The sequence below is a fragment of the Artemia franciscana genome, chromosome 14, assembly GCF_032884065.1.
Source record: "Artemia franciscana chromosome 14, ASM3288406v1, whole genome shotgun sequence".
NCBI classification, from domain to species: Eukaryota; Metazoa; Arthropoda; class Branchiopoda; order Anostraca; family Artemiidae; genus Artemia; species Artemia franciscana.
The window spans coordinates 35,765,274-35,782,275 of NC_088876.1; the positions used below are offsets into that span (position 1 = coordinate 35,765,274).

A 17,002-nucleotide genomic window follows, 5' to 3' on the forward strand; every position below is an offset into this window, starting at 1 on the left:
AGTGGAGATTTGTTCCGAATCCTTATGAGGACAAAAATCCTTGGGTTATAAGGGGCCCTGAGAAAAAAAGAAAGAGCTGATTGAAAGAAAATGAAATCTCTTAAAGTATTATGTAACATACGACGTGTACATCATCACTACCTAGCATCCTACGTGTGTGCCTTTATTACATAGCATTCCCACCTGTGCGCCATCATTACGTAGCAGTCACCTGCGCACCGCCATTGCGTAGCACCTACGTATATGCTGCCATTGCGTAACACCCTACATGTGTGCCCTCTTTGGTATAAGCGGGGATTCTCCAGGGTCTCTGATGAAACAAGTCATGTGAGAATGCGTTATCTTTAACACAGATAAACATTCCCTATTACTTAAGATCGAAAGAAAAATTTATAGAAAAATGTATGAAAAAAACTTCTTGAAATGTCTTTAAACGTCTTTAAAAATGTCTTTGAGAAAAATTCATTAAAAAACGTTTCGAAGAAAAATGTCATAAGAAACGTCTTGACGGTGAAATTGGATGCTAGGGCTCTAGTAAAATTGGACGCTAGGACCCTCGTTGGATTTGACTATTAAAACCCCGATAGAATTGACTGCTAGGAACCCCGGTTGCATTGGTTGCTGTAGACTCCTGATGAAAAAGGGTGCTAGGGGCCCGTTGGAACTGCTCGCTAGGGCCGGCGTCTTGAAGATTCACACAAGCAGACCCTGAAGATGTTTTCTTGGCCGTCATAGGTTTTCAAACAATCAAATAAAATCATTGTTTGACGGAGGCCCTGAAGGATTTTTTTAGTGGTCCTAAAACCTTTAAAGAATAAAAGAAAAAATACACTCTGTTACGAAAAAACCACCTGCATATTTTAGAAAACAATCCTTATTACGTAATAAGTACCTGTGTCTTGAAAAAAATAAGTAGCAGCTGCGTCTTCAGGGAATCTCCGTTAATTTTTTTTGATCTTGATTTATTCAAAGAAGAAAGGATTAGGTGGTTATGGTTCATTCTAAATGTATTGAGGAGATACTGCTTTCATATAATTGATAAAATAGCTATTGAACTGTCATTGGATTATTCAATTATCTAGTCAAATAATAAAGCTAAATGAAACCAAAAATCAACCATTGGAAGAAAAATTTTAATTCAAGTATCAGTAGAATTTCGAAAGAAAGCAAAATAACATCGTATAAAATTGTGATATAATCAACATGCACTCTCGATTCAAACAAACAATATCAATAAAAATAATGTACAATTTGACAAAAAAATACAATTACGAATAGTGACAAAATTAAACAGTATTGCATTTGAATGATAGTCCTGACATGTTTTGTTTTGTGTGTCTTGTGTTTAGAAAATAAAATGTGAAAGAAGAAGAATGAATCCAACAAAGTGGATCACTGACATGAACTTTTCCATCAAAAGCAGATATAGAATTATTTTTTAGGAACACGAGTCAAAGGTTGACTCTTCTATTGGTATTTTTCGCCCCCATAGCCCTATAATTAGTGCAGTTTCTTATCTTCTGTGGGGGTACATCCCACACCAAGCATTCCCTGGATCCACCCCTTATTTCAATAACATATGCAGGGTTATTCTTACGTAAATCATAGCAGTTTGTTGCAAGAGAATATTTAAATTTACGTTTCTGGATATCAATGTCGATCTTATAATCAAGACTAATATTTATGACTTGACATCGAATGAGAGTAAATAAAAATTCTCAAGTTGAAATAACTTTTTATTTAATGCCCAAGCCAAACTATAGTCACTACGGTCAAAATAAAGCCAACATTTATCAATGACATTATTTTTTTCTTACTTTCAAAATAGAGTAAAAATTAAATGCCACAAAATTGGTCTGAAAAGTGATCATCCCTACTTTATTCCCAACTATTCTCTACAAATAGAATTTCTTGTACTGCATTTTTTTTTTCAGACTCATTACATGGATATTAAAACTATTATTCTAAGCTATATTCAAAAACTGTGTTTTAATTCGTTACGTATTACGAACGTTATGAGTCCTAATGTTATACGTCTAAGGTTATACGCTATCTACTGTTATAAGTTTAGTCAAACGTTATAAATTCATAACGAACGTCGTAACATTACCCGTAATTCTGTTCGTTACTCATAAATTTTACGACGTTTGAAACCCAAAGCTTATTCAACTCAAAAAATGACGAGTTGTACACATAGAGTCACTCGTAATTTCATCGATTCGTGATTTCGTCGATTTTGTAATTTCGTCGACAGACATGACTATATGGTAGGCTGGGCGTAAGACAAGAATTCAAACTTTATACAAAACCCCGGGGCGGTTCCATCCTTTCACTTCGAAAATTTTCTAATTTTCTTGGACCATCCTCTAAATTTTTGCCTTTCCATTTTCAAATTGAAACAAGATGGAAGATAAAAAACAGATGTAATATTTTTTAAACAGGAAGGTAGAAAAAAAACAATAAAAAAAATAATAAAAAATGAAAAACTCGAATATTTCGGCTTCACATCCAAGAGCCTTTATCAACAGAAAAAAAATTCAAAGAAACAGAACTAACCTTAACACATTTTGAAAAAAAAAACGAACAAATATAACATCACAAACGATACAAAGAAAAGAATAACTATAGAAAATTCTCATTTAAATAAAAATCCCAAATTACATAAGAGCACGTAGCAAAAGACCAAGATGTCTGTTCTACGCATATGAATGATTTATGTTCTTTAACTTGAACTTAACAGATTATGATTCCAAGTTTGGTTTAAACACATGACAAATAGCACAAGACCTAGATGTCTGTTCTGCGCATATTAATGATTTATGTTCTTTAACTTGAACTTAACAGATTTTGATTCCTAGTTTGGTTTAAATACGTCTGTGCTTACAATCACTTATGACGAATCAGCTGCCATGGTAGGCAGTAATCACTCATAGTTGAGTGTTGAAACGAAAATAGTAAGAAAAACGGAACCAAAAGCTCAAGCTTTGAAGTTTCGACCAATTGTAGGTAATTTTAATAGAGAAAGTAGATGGAACAGCCCTACTGAGAAAGGTTTTTAGTGCAAATACAGAAACACAGCTTATACAAACTTTGAAACTGTATTTTGTCAGATATACTTAGCACACAGTTTAAAAAGAACTTTGTGGCAGTTTAACACTAGGAAGTCAAACTTTTCACGCCAACAGAATTTAAGACCTTAAAAGTAGCAGCTGTGACTTATTCAACTACTAATTCAGACTGTTTCAAGTTGTAAACTTCTATACCTCTGAGGTCATTTAGGTCTCGTCAAACACAAGGGGTAAGTAATCTGGCTTGTCGGATAAGTAGCCTTGGAATGCTTAAACACACAGTTGGTGTAAAAAGTTTTGCTGGATTTAGCTTAACTTAACCTGATAGCATAAGTGAAAGCCACTTTAAAGATAATCATTTCACAGACTATAATGAATGAATGAATAAAATGAATGCCACTTTAAAGATAATCATTTCACAGAGTATAATGAATAATGCATAACTTAACCTGATAGCATAAGTGAAAGCCACTTTAAATATAATCATTTCACAGACTATAATGAATGCCCCTGGTAAGAGCCTACGCTATCCAAATTCTTCCCATTCATCCCCATTGATCGGTAAATCGCTTATATCGAATAAGATAAAATATTCAAAAGATGAAACGTGAAATATCACAGACTTAGGTGATGGCACGTGATTTCTTTAAATCAAATGCACTTAAAATATTTACAAGACAAAATTTGGCGCGAAAATTAAAGAAGAAAGGAAGATAGAAGTTTCTCGCCCATTCAATCAAACACTATGTGCTGGCAGGAGTCCAAATTTTATGTCGTCAAATGAAAATTAATTTTTCACAAAAATGAATATGGTATTCCTCTTTATTCCGGATGTTCAGTTCAATTTTCTGGACGTTTTCATTTAAACCAAATAAAGGCCTCTTTTAATGTAAGTAAAAGTAAGTAAGTATGACGGCAATAGACCCTTAAGGTCCAAATAGGTGGCGCTTGACTGAGAAAAGGAAAACTTAATTTACATAAGAGAAATTATTTGATTGTTTTCATTCAACCGTTTATGCCAGGTTAACACGTAAAGAGAGATATTTCTCTGTTCTGATTAGCGAAGCCTGTTAACTCCGTTATTTGTGTTCAGAACGGAGCAAGAAATTGACTAGGGTCGTGTTTTTTAAAGACGTAGCTGCATAAAATTTTCAGTTCTCACGGTTCTTTCTTTTTTTGTGAACATGAAATGACTTAAATACGACAGCTTTCCTATATAAATATATTATAAGTGAAATATTTTCCTATAATAAGTGAAATATTACGCATATTTTTTTAAAGTGGCCAGACTGAAAAGAATTTTTTTTCGTCAGGGTAGTGCACTAATTCTTTTTATAACAATTTTTGTAACAACTTTTTATTACAAACTTTTTATAACTTTCTATAACAATATTTCCGTTCTCCTTTTCGCTAAGGGAAAATGAGCTAAGATTGTAATTGTGTTTTGTATTTGTTATTTATTCCCGTCTACATTCTTTGATTTGTCCAGTCGATTAGTCTTCATTATGTCGAAGTGAATAAATATAAGGATTTAATTAACCAAGTTCGTAGGGGAATGAACTCAGCACGTCTTAAGGTCTTGATTGGTTTAAGTGGATAAACAATGGAGAGGGAAGGGTTTCTTCATCAGTGTATTTACTACTTAGATTAGAAATTTTTTGTGATTATACATTAAAGATTCAATTTTTTAAGAGTAACATTAACAAATTTTGAGAACCTTATTATAAGAAAATTTTGGTTTAATCATCAAAATGATTCTCACCTTGGGGAAAAAACTAACACAAACATTAAATCTGTTAAAAATATAACTACATAAAAAAAGCTGTTTCCTCGTTACTAGGATAGGGTATTTTTATTTTCAATTTTTAGCAGAATTATTCTTTAATTACATTAGCCTGAGCTGGGGGCTTCAACTGGCAGAGGGGAAAAATCGCTCCAAAAAAAATTAATTGCTCAACTTAATTTAAGTCCTGTTTAATGACACGATCGATGATATTTTAGGACTCATTTCCATGTATCGTTTTTAAATTTACTACAAATATGTGTAACATCTAAAAAAATCTTTCCAATACAAGGGACACTGCTCAAAGAGGGGCAGGGGGCTCACCAATTAAATATTTTCCAATAAACTACTAAAAAACATTATATTTGTCAACCGAATATTAAATTTTCTTTTTAATATTAATATTAATTTTATTAATTTAATTTTTTTATTGTTTTTATATTTATTATTATTATTATTTATATTTTATTATTTTTATTTATACAATTAATACAATTGGTTTGAATAGTATTAGGGCATACATTTTGCTCCTGTTTCAGTAAGTCTTCTCAAACTGGTGTACCTAGTCCAAAGGACTAGATAAGTTTTCCTACGTTTAAGACAATTTCAGTTTTGCCTCCCCCTCCCTACTAATGCAAGTGAACCTATTTTTCAAAAAAGAATTTAAATAAAAAACCTACTGACGCCACATCAGGGATAACTTTACTCTCCCCCTAGCTTCAGAAATACCCTGGTTGAGATCATATAGTCTTTTGAATATTTTTTTTAACTCGTAGAAGAAAAAGAAATGAAAAACAAACTACCGAGTGTATTATAAGACATCAACTATAAAATGGCTTTGGACCCCACTTATTAAATAGTCGCTGCCAATGGCCTTTGCTTGTGAAAACGTATGCTCATTGCTTTCTTTGAACACATGATTCTCATTTTAACATATTTTATGGTATTGTCAGCAATTGAGGCGTTGTCAACAATTGACTGTTTTTGGTTGAATTTAAAACCACAATCGTGATTTAAAATGTGTGCACTTGGTGATGTCAATGTTCCTTTATAGGAAACAGCTTAGGAACTAATTGTCAAACACTGGATGACGTTATTTATCAAGCTTCGTTTCTTCCTTAAGATATATGACATCAGATAGATGAACAGTAAGACTGCTAGCACCAGTCATCTTCATCGGATTCACTATTGTTCATTATGATGGGCCTACTCCCGTTTGGAGAGTTCCGCTCAGGGTGGGGCTTGAAACCATTGGGCAGAGGTGAAGGGAGCTGTCTCCCATTACCCCTACCTATTTGAAGTGCTTGCTCATAGCTTAATGGCTCAGGCCTTGGCATAAGCCTATTCCGTGGTATAGGTGGCAGTTCAGCTCTATATGCACTTAATGGCGATGTGGCCATTCTAGTCACCGGTCTGTGTGGCAGATTTGATCTTATGTTCAAGCTAGAAGGTTTTTTAGGAATTTCAGGTAGTTTTCTACCAGCACCTCGTCGTTGAGGCAGATACGGGTAGCTATGTTGATACTCTGGTGGTCTTCTGGCACTTTTTGGTGGGCTGTAGTGGCCTTCAGGACTAGGAGTGCGTGACTCATATTGGTCAGGACTTGAAGATGTTGATCTAAGACCGGGGTGCCAGGGTGAATGAAGACTTCTCCTGGCGGAGTGGTGGCGACTGTGAGATGGAGGAGATATATGAAATTCATCACCACGCAATTTAGCTGAAAAAAAGAAAAAGATCTTGTGAGAATAGATATGGATATATCATTCTTGCCTCATAGAATCAGATGAGTTTGTGTAATATATATATATATATATATATATATATATATATATATATATATATATATATATATATATATATATAGTATGTTATATAATATCCTATATTTTAAAATCAAGAAAGCTCGACCGGTGCTGCAACTAAATTCGATTAATACCGTCATGCCATCTAAAAGACAATTTATAAGCACTATCAAGACCATTTCTACAAGGCCCAGACATGGTGGAGGAAAAAACTAAGATAGGTAAAATGTTTTCTATCGATTTTTTAAATAAAAAATTTAAAAGGTATTTCTTTATGAAAATACTTAAAAAGATATTCTTCAAAACTAGAACAAGGAAGACGACAAAATCCAAAGTCGGAGGACTGTTTCTCTATGTAAATTTTATAATGGTTCTAAAATTTTAAACTCACTTTTTGGAATATATGCAAAAAGTGGAATGAATTGATTTAATTGTTCACAGATTAGGTCGAATGTAAGAGAATTCGTTCGTTACTATCTTAGGCAGCGCAATGACGATGCCTAAATAAAGAACGATATTTACACAATGTATTATTTTTTGGTTTGTTTTAGACCAGGGTACTTTGTGTCGAAGGAGTTATTGTGGGACCTTTGAAAACGGATCATTTGATTGGAAATTGAAAGGTCTAATGTCCTTTTTAACAGTCGAAAGTAATTGGCGCGCAACTAACTCCCCTCCCATGCCCACCATTTACCCAAACACAGCCAATCGAAATTTTAAAACAGCCAGTTATTTCAACGTAGTTGAAAGGTTTGGAAATTATGTCTTTAAGGATGACAACACCCCTATAGCCCTCAAGGGCAAAACTTGTAAGTTGAACCCTGGGGGCATATAAGGTTTTTATAGAAAATATTTTCCTAGAAACTTCAAAAAAGGCTCACTCGATTTGAAAGTTCTAGGGCTAGTATCTTTTTTAACAGTCAAAACTGATCGGAGGGTGAATGCCCCCCCACACCCATAATTTCTCCAAACACTTCCTATCAAAATTTGATGTAGCAATTTTTACAGCGTAGTTGAAAGATTTGAAAATTATGTCTTTGCAGATGACACCCCCACCCCGAGCCCTTAGGGCAAGAGTTATAAATTATGCCCTTGGGGCATATAAGGTTTTTACAGAAAAGGTTGTCGTAGAAATTTCAAAAAGGATCATTCGTTTGGATTTTGAGAGGAATAGTACCCTTTTTATTAGTCAAAAGTGATCAGAGGGCAAATGGCACTCTTCCCCAGCCCATACCCATCATTTACCCAAATACGTCAAATCAAAATTTTAAAATAGCCATTTTTTTCAAAGTAGTTAAAAGTTTCAGAAATTATGTATTTGAGAATGACAAACAACCCCCCCCGCCCTCAGGGCTACAGCTGTAAAGTATGCCCTTTGGACATACAACGTTTTATAGAAACCTTGGTCATATAAACTTCAGTTGGGGCTCATTTGACTTAAAATTGAAAGTTATAGTGCCATTTTTAAGAGTCAAAAGTGAGTCGAGAGCAACTGGTCCCATACCTCCACACTCATCATTTTCCCAAAGACATCCAATCGAAATTTGAAGATTGTATTTTTTTTTCGTTTTAGTTGAAGGGTCCGGAAATCATATATCTGAGGAAGACAACCCCACCCTCATAGCTCTCTGGGCAGGGGTTGTAAGTTGTGCCTTGGGAGCATATAAGGTTTTTATAAAACGGATGGTCGTACATACTTCGGAGGAGACCCATTGAATTGGTAATGAGAATTTCTAGTACCCTTTTTAAGAGTCAAAGTGATCAGGGGGCAGCTATCTCCCCCCAATATATGGCATTTTCTTGAAACACAGCGAAAAAATTTAGTGAGTCATCTCAATCAAAAAAGTCTAAAGATTATATAATAAGGCTTTTGTGGTTGATAGAAAACACCAGAACCTGGGGGCAAGTGCTGTAAGATATGCCGCGGGGATTGAAGGTTTTTATGGAAGGGATATTTTTAACTATATATATATATATATATATATATATATATATATATATATATATATATATATATATATATATATATATATATATATATATATATATATATATATATATATATATATATATATATATATATATATATATTAAACTGACAATGCAAATTCATTTGTCTTTTTTCAGCAAATTGCAAATTATGTTCTGGCCTTGGGAAGGTATAGGGGTTTTGAGCCCTACTCATGTTAATTTCTGCTCATTTTGAGTTTGACTCAGTTATTTATTGTAATTTCTGTCCGTTTTAGATTTCATTTATTTATTGATGCTGATTTGTTTAACGCTTGGTATATTATTTGATTTTATTTTTGCTCATTTTGGTTTCATGTAATTCTTTACTTTTATTTGAAAAACTTAATTTGTAGAAAAAGTTTTTTGGGTAATCCATTCATAAAGCCGAATTTTTCAATAACAAAGAAAAAAATATGAGCTACGTTAAAGAAATAGCCAGTCACACATCAAAATGACCAGTTACATTGATACATAGCAGAAAAAATATAAAAGAAAAATTGAAAAATTGGTTTTTACTTCAATCTACTGCACATCTGGTGAACAAAAGTACGTATTTTTTAGGCATTTACTCATCTGTTTGGACGTTGAGCATTGGATATTCAATATTGAATATTGAATATTAGAATACTTTTGGGAATGTTTATATCGAGAACTTCAAATAAACAATCGTAATTAGAGAATGCTTTATTAATAGGCAGTATTAAGAGCGTGTAATAGGGAGAGATTGACTGAAAAATACTAATTTGGAGAATATTAATATGGAGGAATATTTTTATAAAGGACGTTGAATTGAGAAAATTAGATTTAATAGGAGATGCGGAGCTTTGAATATGTCAATTTCAAGATGTATGCATCAATTATAGAATCATACTTGAACGTTAATAAAGAGGATGTTAAAGTGGAGAATCTTAAACAAGGGACGATAGTTTAGAGTTTGGTGATATGGAGATTAATTCAAAAATATGAATTTAAGGCATGCTCTTATGAACTATGTTAATAAGGATAATGCAAATATGGACAACATTAATATGGAGACAACGTTCTCGCCATACTGAATGGAGAACACTCAATTGAAGAATTTTGCATTGGAGGATGTTGATATGTGAAATATTAATACGATGAATGCTGATAAGGAAAGTTTCAATGGATATTAACTCGAAGGATATTAACATAAACAGGCTAATTGGTGCAAGTTAATATGGAGGATGTTAATTGGGTTATGTTAACGTATAAGGGAGTAATGTGCCATGAATAAGGGGTAGGAGGGCAAATGTCCCTACGAGACATCAATTTGCCTCCGCTCCCATTCCCTGACCCCAGTCTGGCCCCCATGCATAATTCAAGCATCAACAGAAACGGGCCAGTTTTCTTTAGTATATTCTTGACATTATATGGCTATATAAAGCCATGTATGTAAAGCTATATAGATGAAGCTATATAAAGCTATATATATAAATAAATAAATATATATATATATATATAGATAAATATTTATATATATATATATATATATATATATATATATATGTATATACATATATATATATATATATATATATATATATATATATATATATATATATATATATATATATGAAGCTGTATAAATCCATATAAAGCTATGTGAGCCATATATACTATATGACTCATTTTTCAGTTTTCACTGTCATTTCCACTTGATTTGGGTAAATTGGCTTTAAATTTGCCCCCCCCCCCATGAATCTGACGAAATTACGCCCCTGATAATGTTGGAGATGTTAATTGGATGTTAATCTTGGAAATTATTAATATTTGATGACGTTCATACTGATAATGGAAACATAGAGTATATTGATCGGTAGTTAACATAAAGGATGCTAATATGAAATAATATGAAGTGTGCTAGTAGAAATTTTGGGATTGACATAGTAAACTTTTCTGCTGTGAAAAATTTCTAATTTCTTTACCTCTTCTTAGTACGGGTTTCATATTGACTGCATGAACTACATATAGACGTGAGCTTTAAAAATTTAGGAAAGGGGAATCACAAATATTTCTAGGAAATTGTCTCATATATTTTCTGGTTAGTTTTTGAAGATATACATTATTTCTCATGTATTCTAACATCGTGCATTCCCCAAAATTTTCCTCAAGGGGAGTCCTTGGGAGGTGTCCATAAAAGCACTGCATTGACAGCAGGCATAGTAAAATGATAATAAAGGAATATTATTCATACATTATTTCTGTTGTATTTTAACATCGTGCTTTTCCCAAAATTTTCATCAAGGGAAGTCCTCGGGGGATGACCATAAGAGCACTGCATTGGCAGCAGGTATAGTAAAATGATTATAAAGGAATATATTATTCATACATCATTTCTGATGTATTCTAGCATCGTGCTTTCCCCAAAGTTTTCCCCAATGGGAGTCCTCAGGGATGTTCATAAAAGCACTGCATTGACAGCAGGCATAGTAAAATAATTATAAAAGAAATTTTTTTCAACCTTTGGCTCTTCCCCGTCTACTTGTTTCATGTTTGACGATTTCAACCAGGTCCTCAACAGCATCGCTAAAGCCAATATCATGAGGTTTTCTTGTTGCTGATGGTGATCGTCTTGACACTGATGGAGATCGACGAGGTACAGATGGAGATCTATCCCACCTAAAATAGACATTTTCAATTTTTAATGATTGTATACTTACTCACATTGTGTTTCTACAACCCAAAAAAACTCGCTACTTATGATTATTAGGAAATTTCTCTAATTATTTGAACGCTTTTTTGGTACCCTTTTTTGGCGTGTACCTCTTCTATGGTATATTTCGCCTCTCATAATAACCAATAGCCCTTATTTTAGAAGAAAGGCTAGATTCTCATTCTTAGAGAGTTTGAGTGTCTCGGATTTTCCACTTAGAGAAAACTTGACAGGCCCTAGTTTTACCCCACAAACCTCAACTAATAGAGTAGTTTAAAAATCCAAGAAGATCTCTTGTAAGTTTGAAGTTAATACCCAATTACTATCAAACAGTTCGTGGTAACTGTAGTAAGGAGCGACCCGGCCCAATAGCAACCGAAACGCTAAAAAAATGAATTTTGATACCGATAGTTACATCAAAAGAATCACATTTTAATGCTGATTTTAAATATATAAGTTTCATCAAGTTATTACCCATAAAAATTAGTTATACCCATCAAAAGTCATGAGCCTGAGAAAATTTGCCTCATTTTAGAAAATAGGAGGAAACACCCTTTAAAATTTATACAATCTTAATGAAAATAGCACGATTCAGCATATCAGGGAGCCCTATTGTAGAAGTTTCAAGCTCCTATCTACAAAAATGTGGAATTTTGCATTTTTTTGCCAGAAGACAGATCACGGATGCCTGTTTTTTTTTTCGTTTTCTGTTTGTTTTTTTTCCCAGGGTGATAGTATCGATTCAGTGGTCCTAGAATGTCGCAAGAGGACTCATTTGAAAGGAAATTAAAAGTTCTAGTGCCCTTTTTAAGTCACCAAAAATTGGAGGGCACCTAGGCCCCCCCACGCTCTTTTTCTCCAAAGTGACCAGATCAAAATTTTGAGATGGCCATTTTATTCAACATAGTCAAAAAACCTAATATCTATGTCTTTGGGGACGACTTACTCCCCTTCAGTTCCTGTGGGAGGGGTTGCAAGTTACAAAATTTGACCTGTGTTTACATATAGTAATGGTTATTGGGAAGTGTACAGACGTTTTCAGGGGGATTGTTTTGGTTTGGAGGGGGGGGGGGGGGTTGAGAGGAGGTCAAATGGGAGGATCTTTCCATGGAAGAATTTTTTCATGGGGAAGAGGATTTCAATGAAGGGAGCGCAGGATTTTCTAGCACTATTTAAAAAAACAACGAAGAAATAAATTTGAAAAGTTTTTTCGACTGTAAGGAGCAGCATTAAAACTTAAAACGAACAGAAATTATTATGCATATGAAGGGTTTACCTCCTCGTAATACCTCGCTCTTTAAGCTAAAGTATTTTTAGTAATTTCAACTATTTATTCTACGGCCTTTGTGACTCAGGGGTCATTCTTAAGGAATTGGGACAAAATATAAGCTTTAGTGCAAAGAGCGAAGTATTGAGGAGGGGTGAACTCCCTCATATACGTAATAAAAACATGCGAATATAGAAGTTCGTTACGTAAGTTAATTCGTAAGTTACGTATTTTTTTTTACTAATGAAAACGTTCGTGAAAAATTTTAAGCTCTAGTTGCCTTTTTAAGTAATTGAAAAATTGGAGGGCAACTAGGCCTCCTCCCACGCTCATTTTTTCTCAAAATTTTCCGATTAAAACTATGAGAAAGCAATTTAGGCAAAAAAATTAATATGCATATTTCGTTTTAATTATATATGTGCAGAGAGCCAAGATCAAAACATGCATTAATTAAAAAACGTCCATAAATTAAAAAAAAATTAACTGAAAGTAAGGAGCGACATTAAAACTTAAAACGAATAGGAATTACTTCGTATATGAAAGGGTTTCTCTTCCTCAACGCCCCGCTCTTTACGCTAAAGTTTTTTTTACTGTTGAGTTAAGTAGTTAAGTGAGTTAAGTAGAGTTAAGAGAAAGAGTCAAACTTTAGCGTAAAGAGCGGGGTGTTGAGGAGAAAAAGCCCCTTTCATATACGAAGTAATTTCTGTTCGTTTTAAGTTTTAATGTCGCTCCTTACTTTCAGTTAAAAAAACTTTTTTATTTTATTTAATCTATACAAGGTTTAAAAAGTTTAAGGTCATTCACATATTACTCTTAAATGACAGGCCATAGATTTTGGCTGCCCGTTAGACTGGCCGCATCTAACAATTCGTGGTAACGGCACAATGGTAACCGAAACTCTTTAAAAATTTTTTTAAACAATAGTTGCTTCAAAGGAATTGAATTTTTATGCTAATTCCAAATATATGACATGCATGAAGTTTAACGTTGCTTATCATGAGCTACGAGCCTGAGAAAATCTGCCTGATTTTCACAAAAGGGAGGAATTCACAAAGATGAAAACCACACTATCAGTTTCAGGATATCAGAGAACCCTACCGTAGGTGTCTCAAACTCTCATCTATAGAACTACGGAATTTTTATTTTTTTTTAACAAAGGAAATATCAGGGATGAGTTTTTATCCGTTTTTTTTCCCCAGGGATGATCGAATCGAGCCAATGGTCCAAGGAGATAATTATAGGGATTATTCAAAGAAAAATCAAAAGTTATAGTGCCCTTTTAAGTGGTTAGGAGACTGGAAAGCGAACTGGCCCCCTTTTCTATGCCCTATTTTGTCCCAAAGACATGCGATCAAAATGTTGATATATGCATTTGATTCAGCGTAATTGAAATGTCTAGGATATATACCTTTGGGGATGACAGTATTCCCCATAGTCCTCGGGTAGAAAACTGTAAGTTACACTAGCTACGTCTTGTTCACGTATCGTATTTATTGTTGGGAAAAATTACAAAATATTTTAGCGGGGGGATTTTTCCTTGGGGAGAATTTTCCATGCAAAGTTCCAGGAGTAATTTTCCAGGAAAAGTTTACACGGGATGGGGGAGAGGAATCTCCCTGCATGATTTGAAGAAAGGTGAAAAGTTAAATTAAAACTACATGTATTTTCTATAAGTATTTAGAAGGGTTATAAGTTATGCCCTTGGGTCGTGCAAGGTTTTTTTTTAATAGAATTTATTGTCGCAGAAACTTCAAAAAAGGCTCATTCGATTGGAAATTAAGAGGACTAGTGTCCTTCTTATTATTGGAAAGTGATTGAAGAGCAAATGATCCCCCGTTACTTCCCAAAATAACTCCAATCAAAATTTTAAGATAGCCAACGTATTTGAAAGGCCTGGAAATTCTCTCAGGTCAAGGGTTGCAAGTTATGCCCTGGGGGCAAATAAGTTTTTATGAAAAAATTAAGGTCATATAAACTTTGGAGGGGGCAAGTGATCGTAGTGCAGCTACGCCCCCCCCCACACCCGCTGTGTTGTCCAAAAAACATTTAATAAAAACTTTAAGACAGCCTTTTTTTTCAAAATAGTCTAAATATCATATAACAAGACTTTTGAGGTTAAAACGAACCCCAGAGCCTAGGGGCAAGGGTTGTAAGGTTTGCCCAGGGGTTATTTAAGGTTTTTATGGAAGGGATGGTTGTAGAAACTTTAGAGGAGGCTCATTTGGACAAAAATTGGAAGTTCTAGCTCCCTTTTCAGAGTCAAAAGTGATAGAGGGCAGCTATCCCTCTACCCTGACTACCACTCTTTGCCAAACTGATCCGATTAAAATTGTGACATATCGGTTTTGCTCTAAGTAGTCCAAAGAACTAAAACGACGCCTCTAGGGTTGACACAACCCCCAGTGCCCTGGGGATAGGGTTGTAATTCATAGCCTAGGTTCTCATAAGCATTTTATGGAATGAGTAGTCACATAAACTTCAGATGTGCGTCATTTGATTCGAAATTGCAAGTTATAGTGTATATAACTTGCAATTAGCGTGGGGCAAAATAGCCCCACGCTTAGCATTTCCCCAAAGACATCTAATCAAAATTTGAGATAGCAATTTTGCTCGTTGTAGTTGAAGAGTTTAAAAATTATGTCTCTGAGGAAGACACCCTCAGGACAATAGTTGTAAGTAGTGCCCCGGGGACATACAAGGTTTTTATAGAAAGGGTGGTTGCATAGGGGACTCATCGGACTGGTAATTTGAATTTCTAGTACCCTTTTTAAGAGCAAAGTGACAAGAATGCAGTTACCCCCCCAACACGTCATGTTTTCCAGAGATATATCAGATAAAAATTTTGAGACTGCCGTTTTATTCAAAATAGTCCAAAGATCATATAACAAAAGTTTTTGGATTGTCATAAATCACCAGAGCCTAGAGGTCAGGGTTGTAAGTTATTCCACGGGGCATTTAAGTCTTTTTGGGAAGAGATGGTTGTTAACTTTAGAAGAGGCTCATTTGGTTGACAATTGGAAGTTCTAGATCCTTTTTAGGCATCAAAAGTGATTGACCCTAAGCCCCTCTTTTCACTCCCCTGACCACCCGACAACTCCCCATTTCGGCAAACACATCTAATTGAAATTATGAGATAGCAATTTTTTCAAAATAGTCCAAACAAAATATAAAAATGTCTCTAGGGGTGACAAAACCCCAGTGCCTTGGGGTTGTAAGTTATGCCAAGAGGGTATATAAGGTTTTTTATGGAATGGGAGGCCGTATAAACTTCAGATGGGGTTTATTTGATTTGAAGTAGGAATTTATAGTGTTCATTTAAGAAACAAGATGATCCAAGCTCATCATTTCCCTTAACACCTCCAATCAAAACTTGGATATAACAAGTTCGTTCATCGTAGTTTATGTCTTCTGAAATTATCTCTGTGAGGAAGACAGCTCCTCCCCTCCTTCCTAAAGATCTGAGGAAAATGGTTGTAAGTTATGCCCTGGGGGCATATATGGTTCTAATAGAAAGGGCGGTTGTATGTGCTTTGGAGGGAACTCATTGGATTAGCAATCAGAAGTTCTAGTGCCCTTTGTAAGGGTCAAAGTGACCAGAGCGCAGCTACCCCCTTTCCTCCCCCTAAAAACACACACAAACACGTCGTGTTTTCTCGACAGGTATCAATAGATATTTTGAGACAGTCCGTTTATTTAAAAGTCCAAATATCATATAACAAGGCTTTTGAGATTGATACAAACCACCAGATTCTGAGGGCAAGGGTTGTAAGCTATACCCCTGGGACATTTATGGAAGGCATTGTTGTAAAAGCTTTAGAGTTGGCTCATTTCCTTGAAATTGGATGTTATAGTTCCCTTTTAAGAGTCGATAATGATGGAGGTCAAGTAGTCCCCCACCCAACTACCCCTCTTTTCACCAAATGTATCTGATTTAAACATTACGAAGGAAATTTGGTTTAAATTAGTCCAAAGAACATACAAGAATGCCTCTAGCGTTGGCAAAACCCCCCAGAGCCCTAGGAGAAGGGCTTTAAGTTATGCCCACACCCATTAAGTTATGCCCAGGGGGTATATAAGGTTTTCAGGGAATGGATGGTTTATTTAAATTTAGATGGGTCGCATTTGATTTTAAATTGGAAGCCATAGTGTCGCTTTTAAAAGTCAAAGTGATTTGAGAGACCCCCCACGCCCATTATTTCCCATGACAAACATTCAAACAAAGTTTTGAGGTATCAACTTTTCATTATTGTTCAAAGGTTCAGTAATTGTGTGTATCAATATTTGTAGTAGCAGTATTAGCATTCGTACCAGTATGCAAATAGCACCTTTTTAGTAATGAGGCTATATGCACTTCTACGGGAGCCCACCCACTTTGAATACAATCCCGACCCTTTTTTA

The 17,002-nt window shown here is 34.6% G+C and overlaps 1 protein-coding gene across 1 annotated transcript in view; it reads right to left on the reverse strand.

Annotated features, from left to right (window-relative positions):
• Positions 1-1,119: 1,119 nt before the first annotated feature.
• Positions 1,120-17,002, reverse strand: part of LOC136035786 (voltage-dependent calcium channel type A subunit alpha-1-like) — a 192,280-nt gene continuing 176,397 nt past the window's right edge. Inside the window, exons 24-25 of the mRNA XM_065717760.1 lie at positions 11,146-11,303; positions 1,120-6,568 (exon numbers count right to left, since the gene is read on the reverse strand). Of these exons, the coding sequence (XP_065573832.1) occupies positions 6,009-6,568; positions 11,146-11,303 (718 nt within the window). The 3' untranslated portion in view covers positions 1,120-6,008. The remainder of the gene's footprint in view (positions 6,569-11,145; positions 11,304-17,002) is intronic.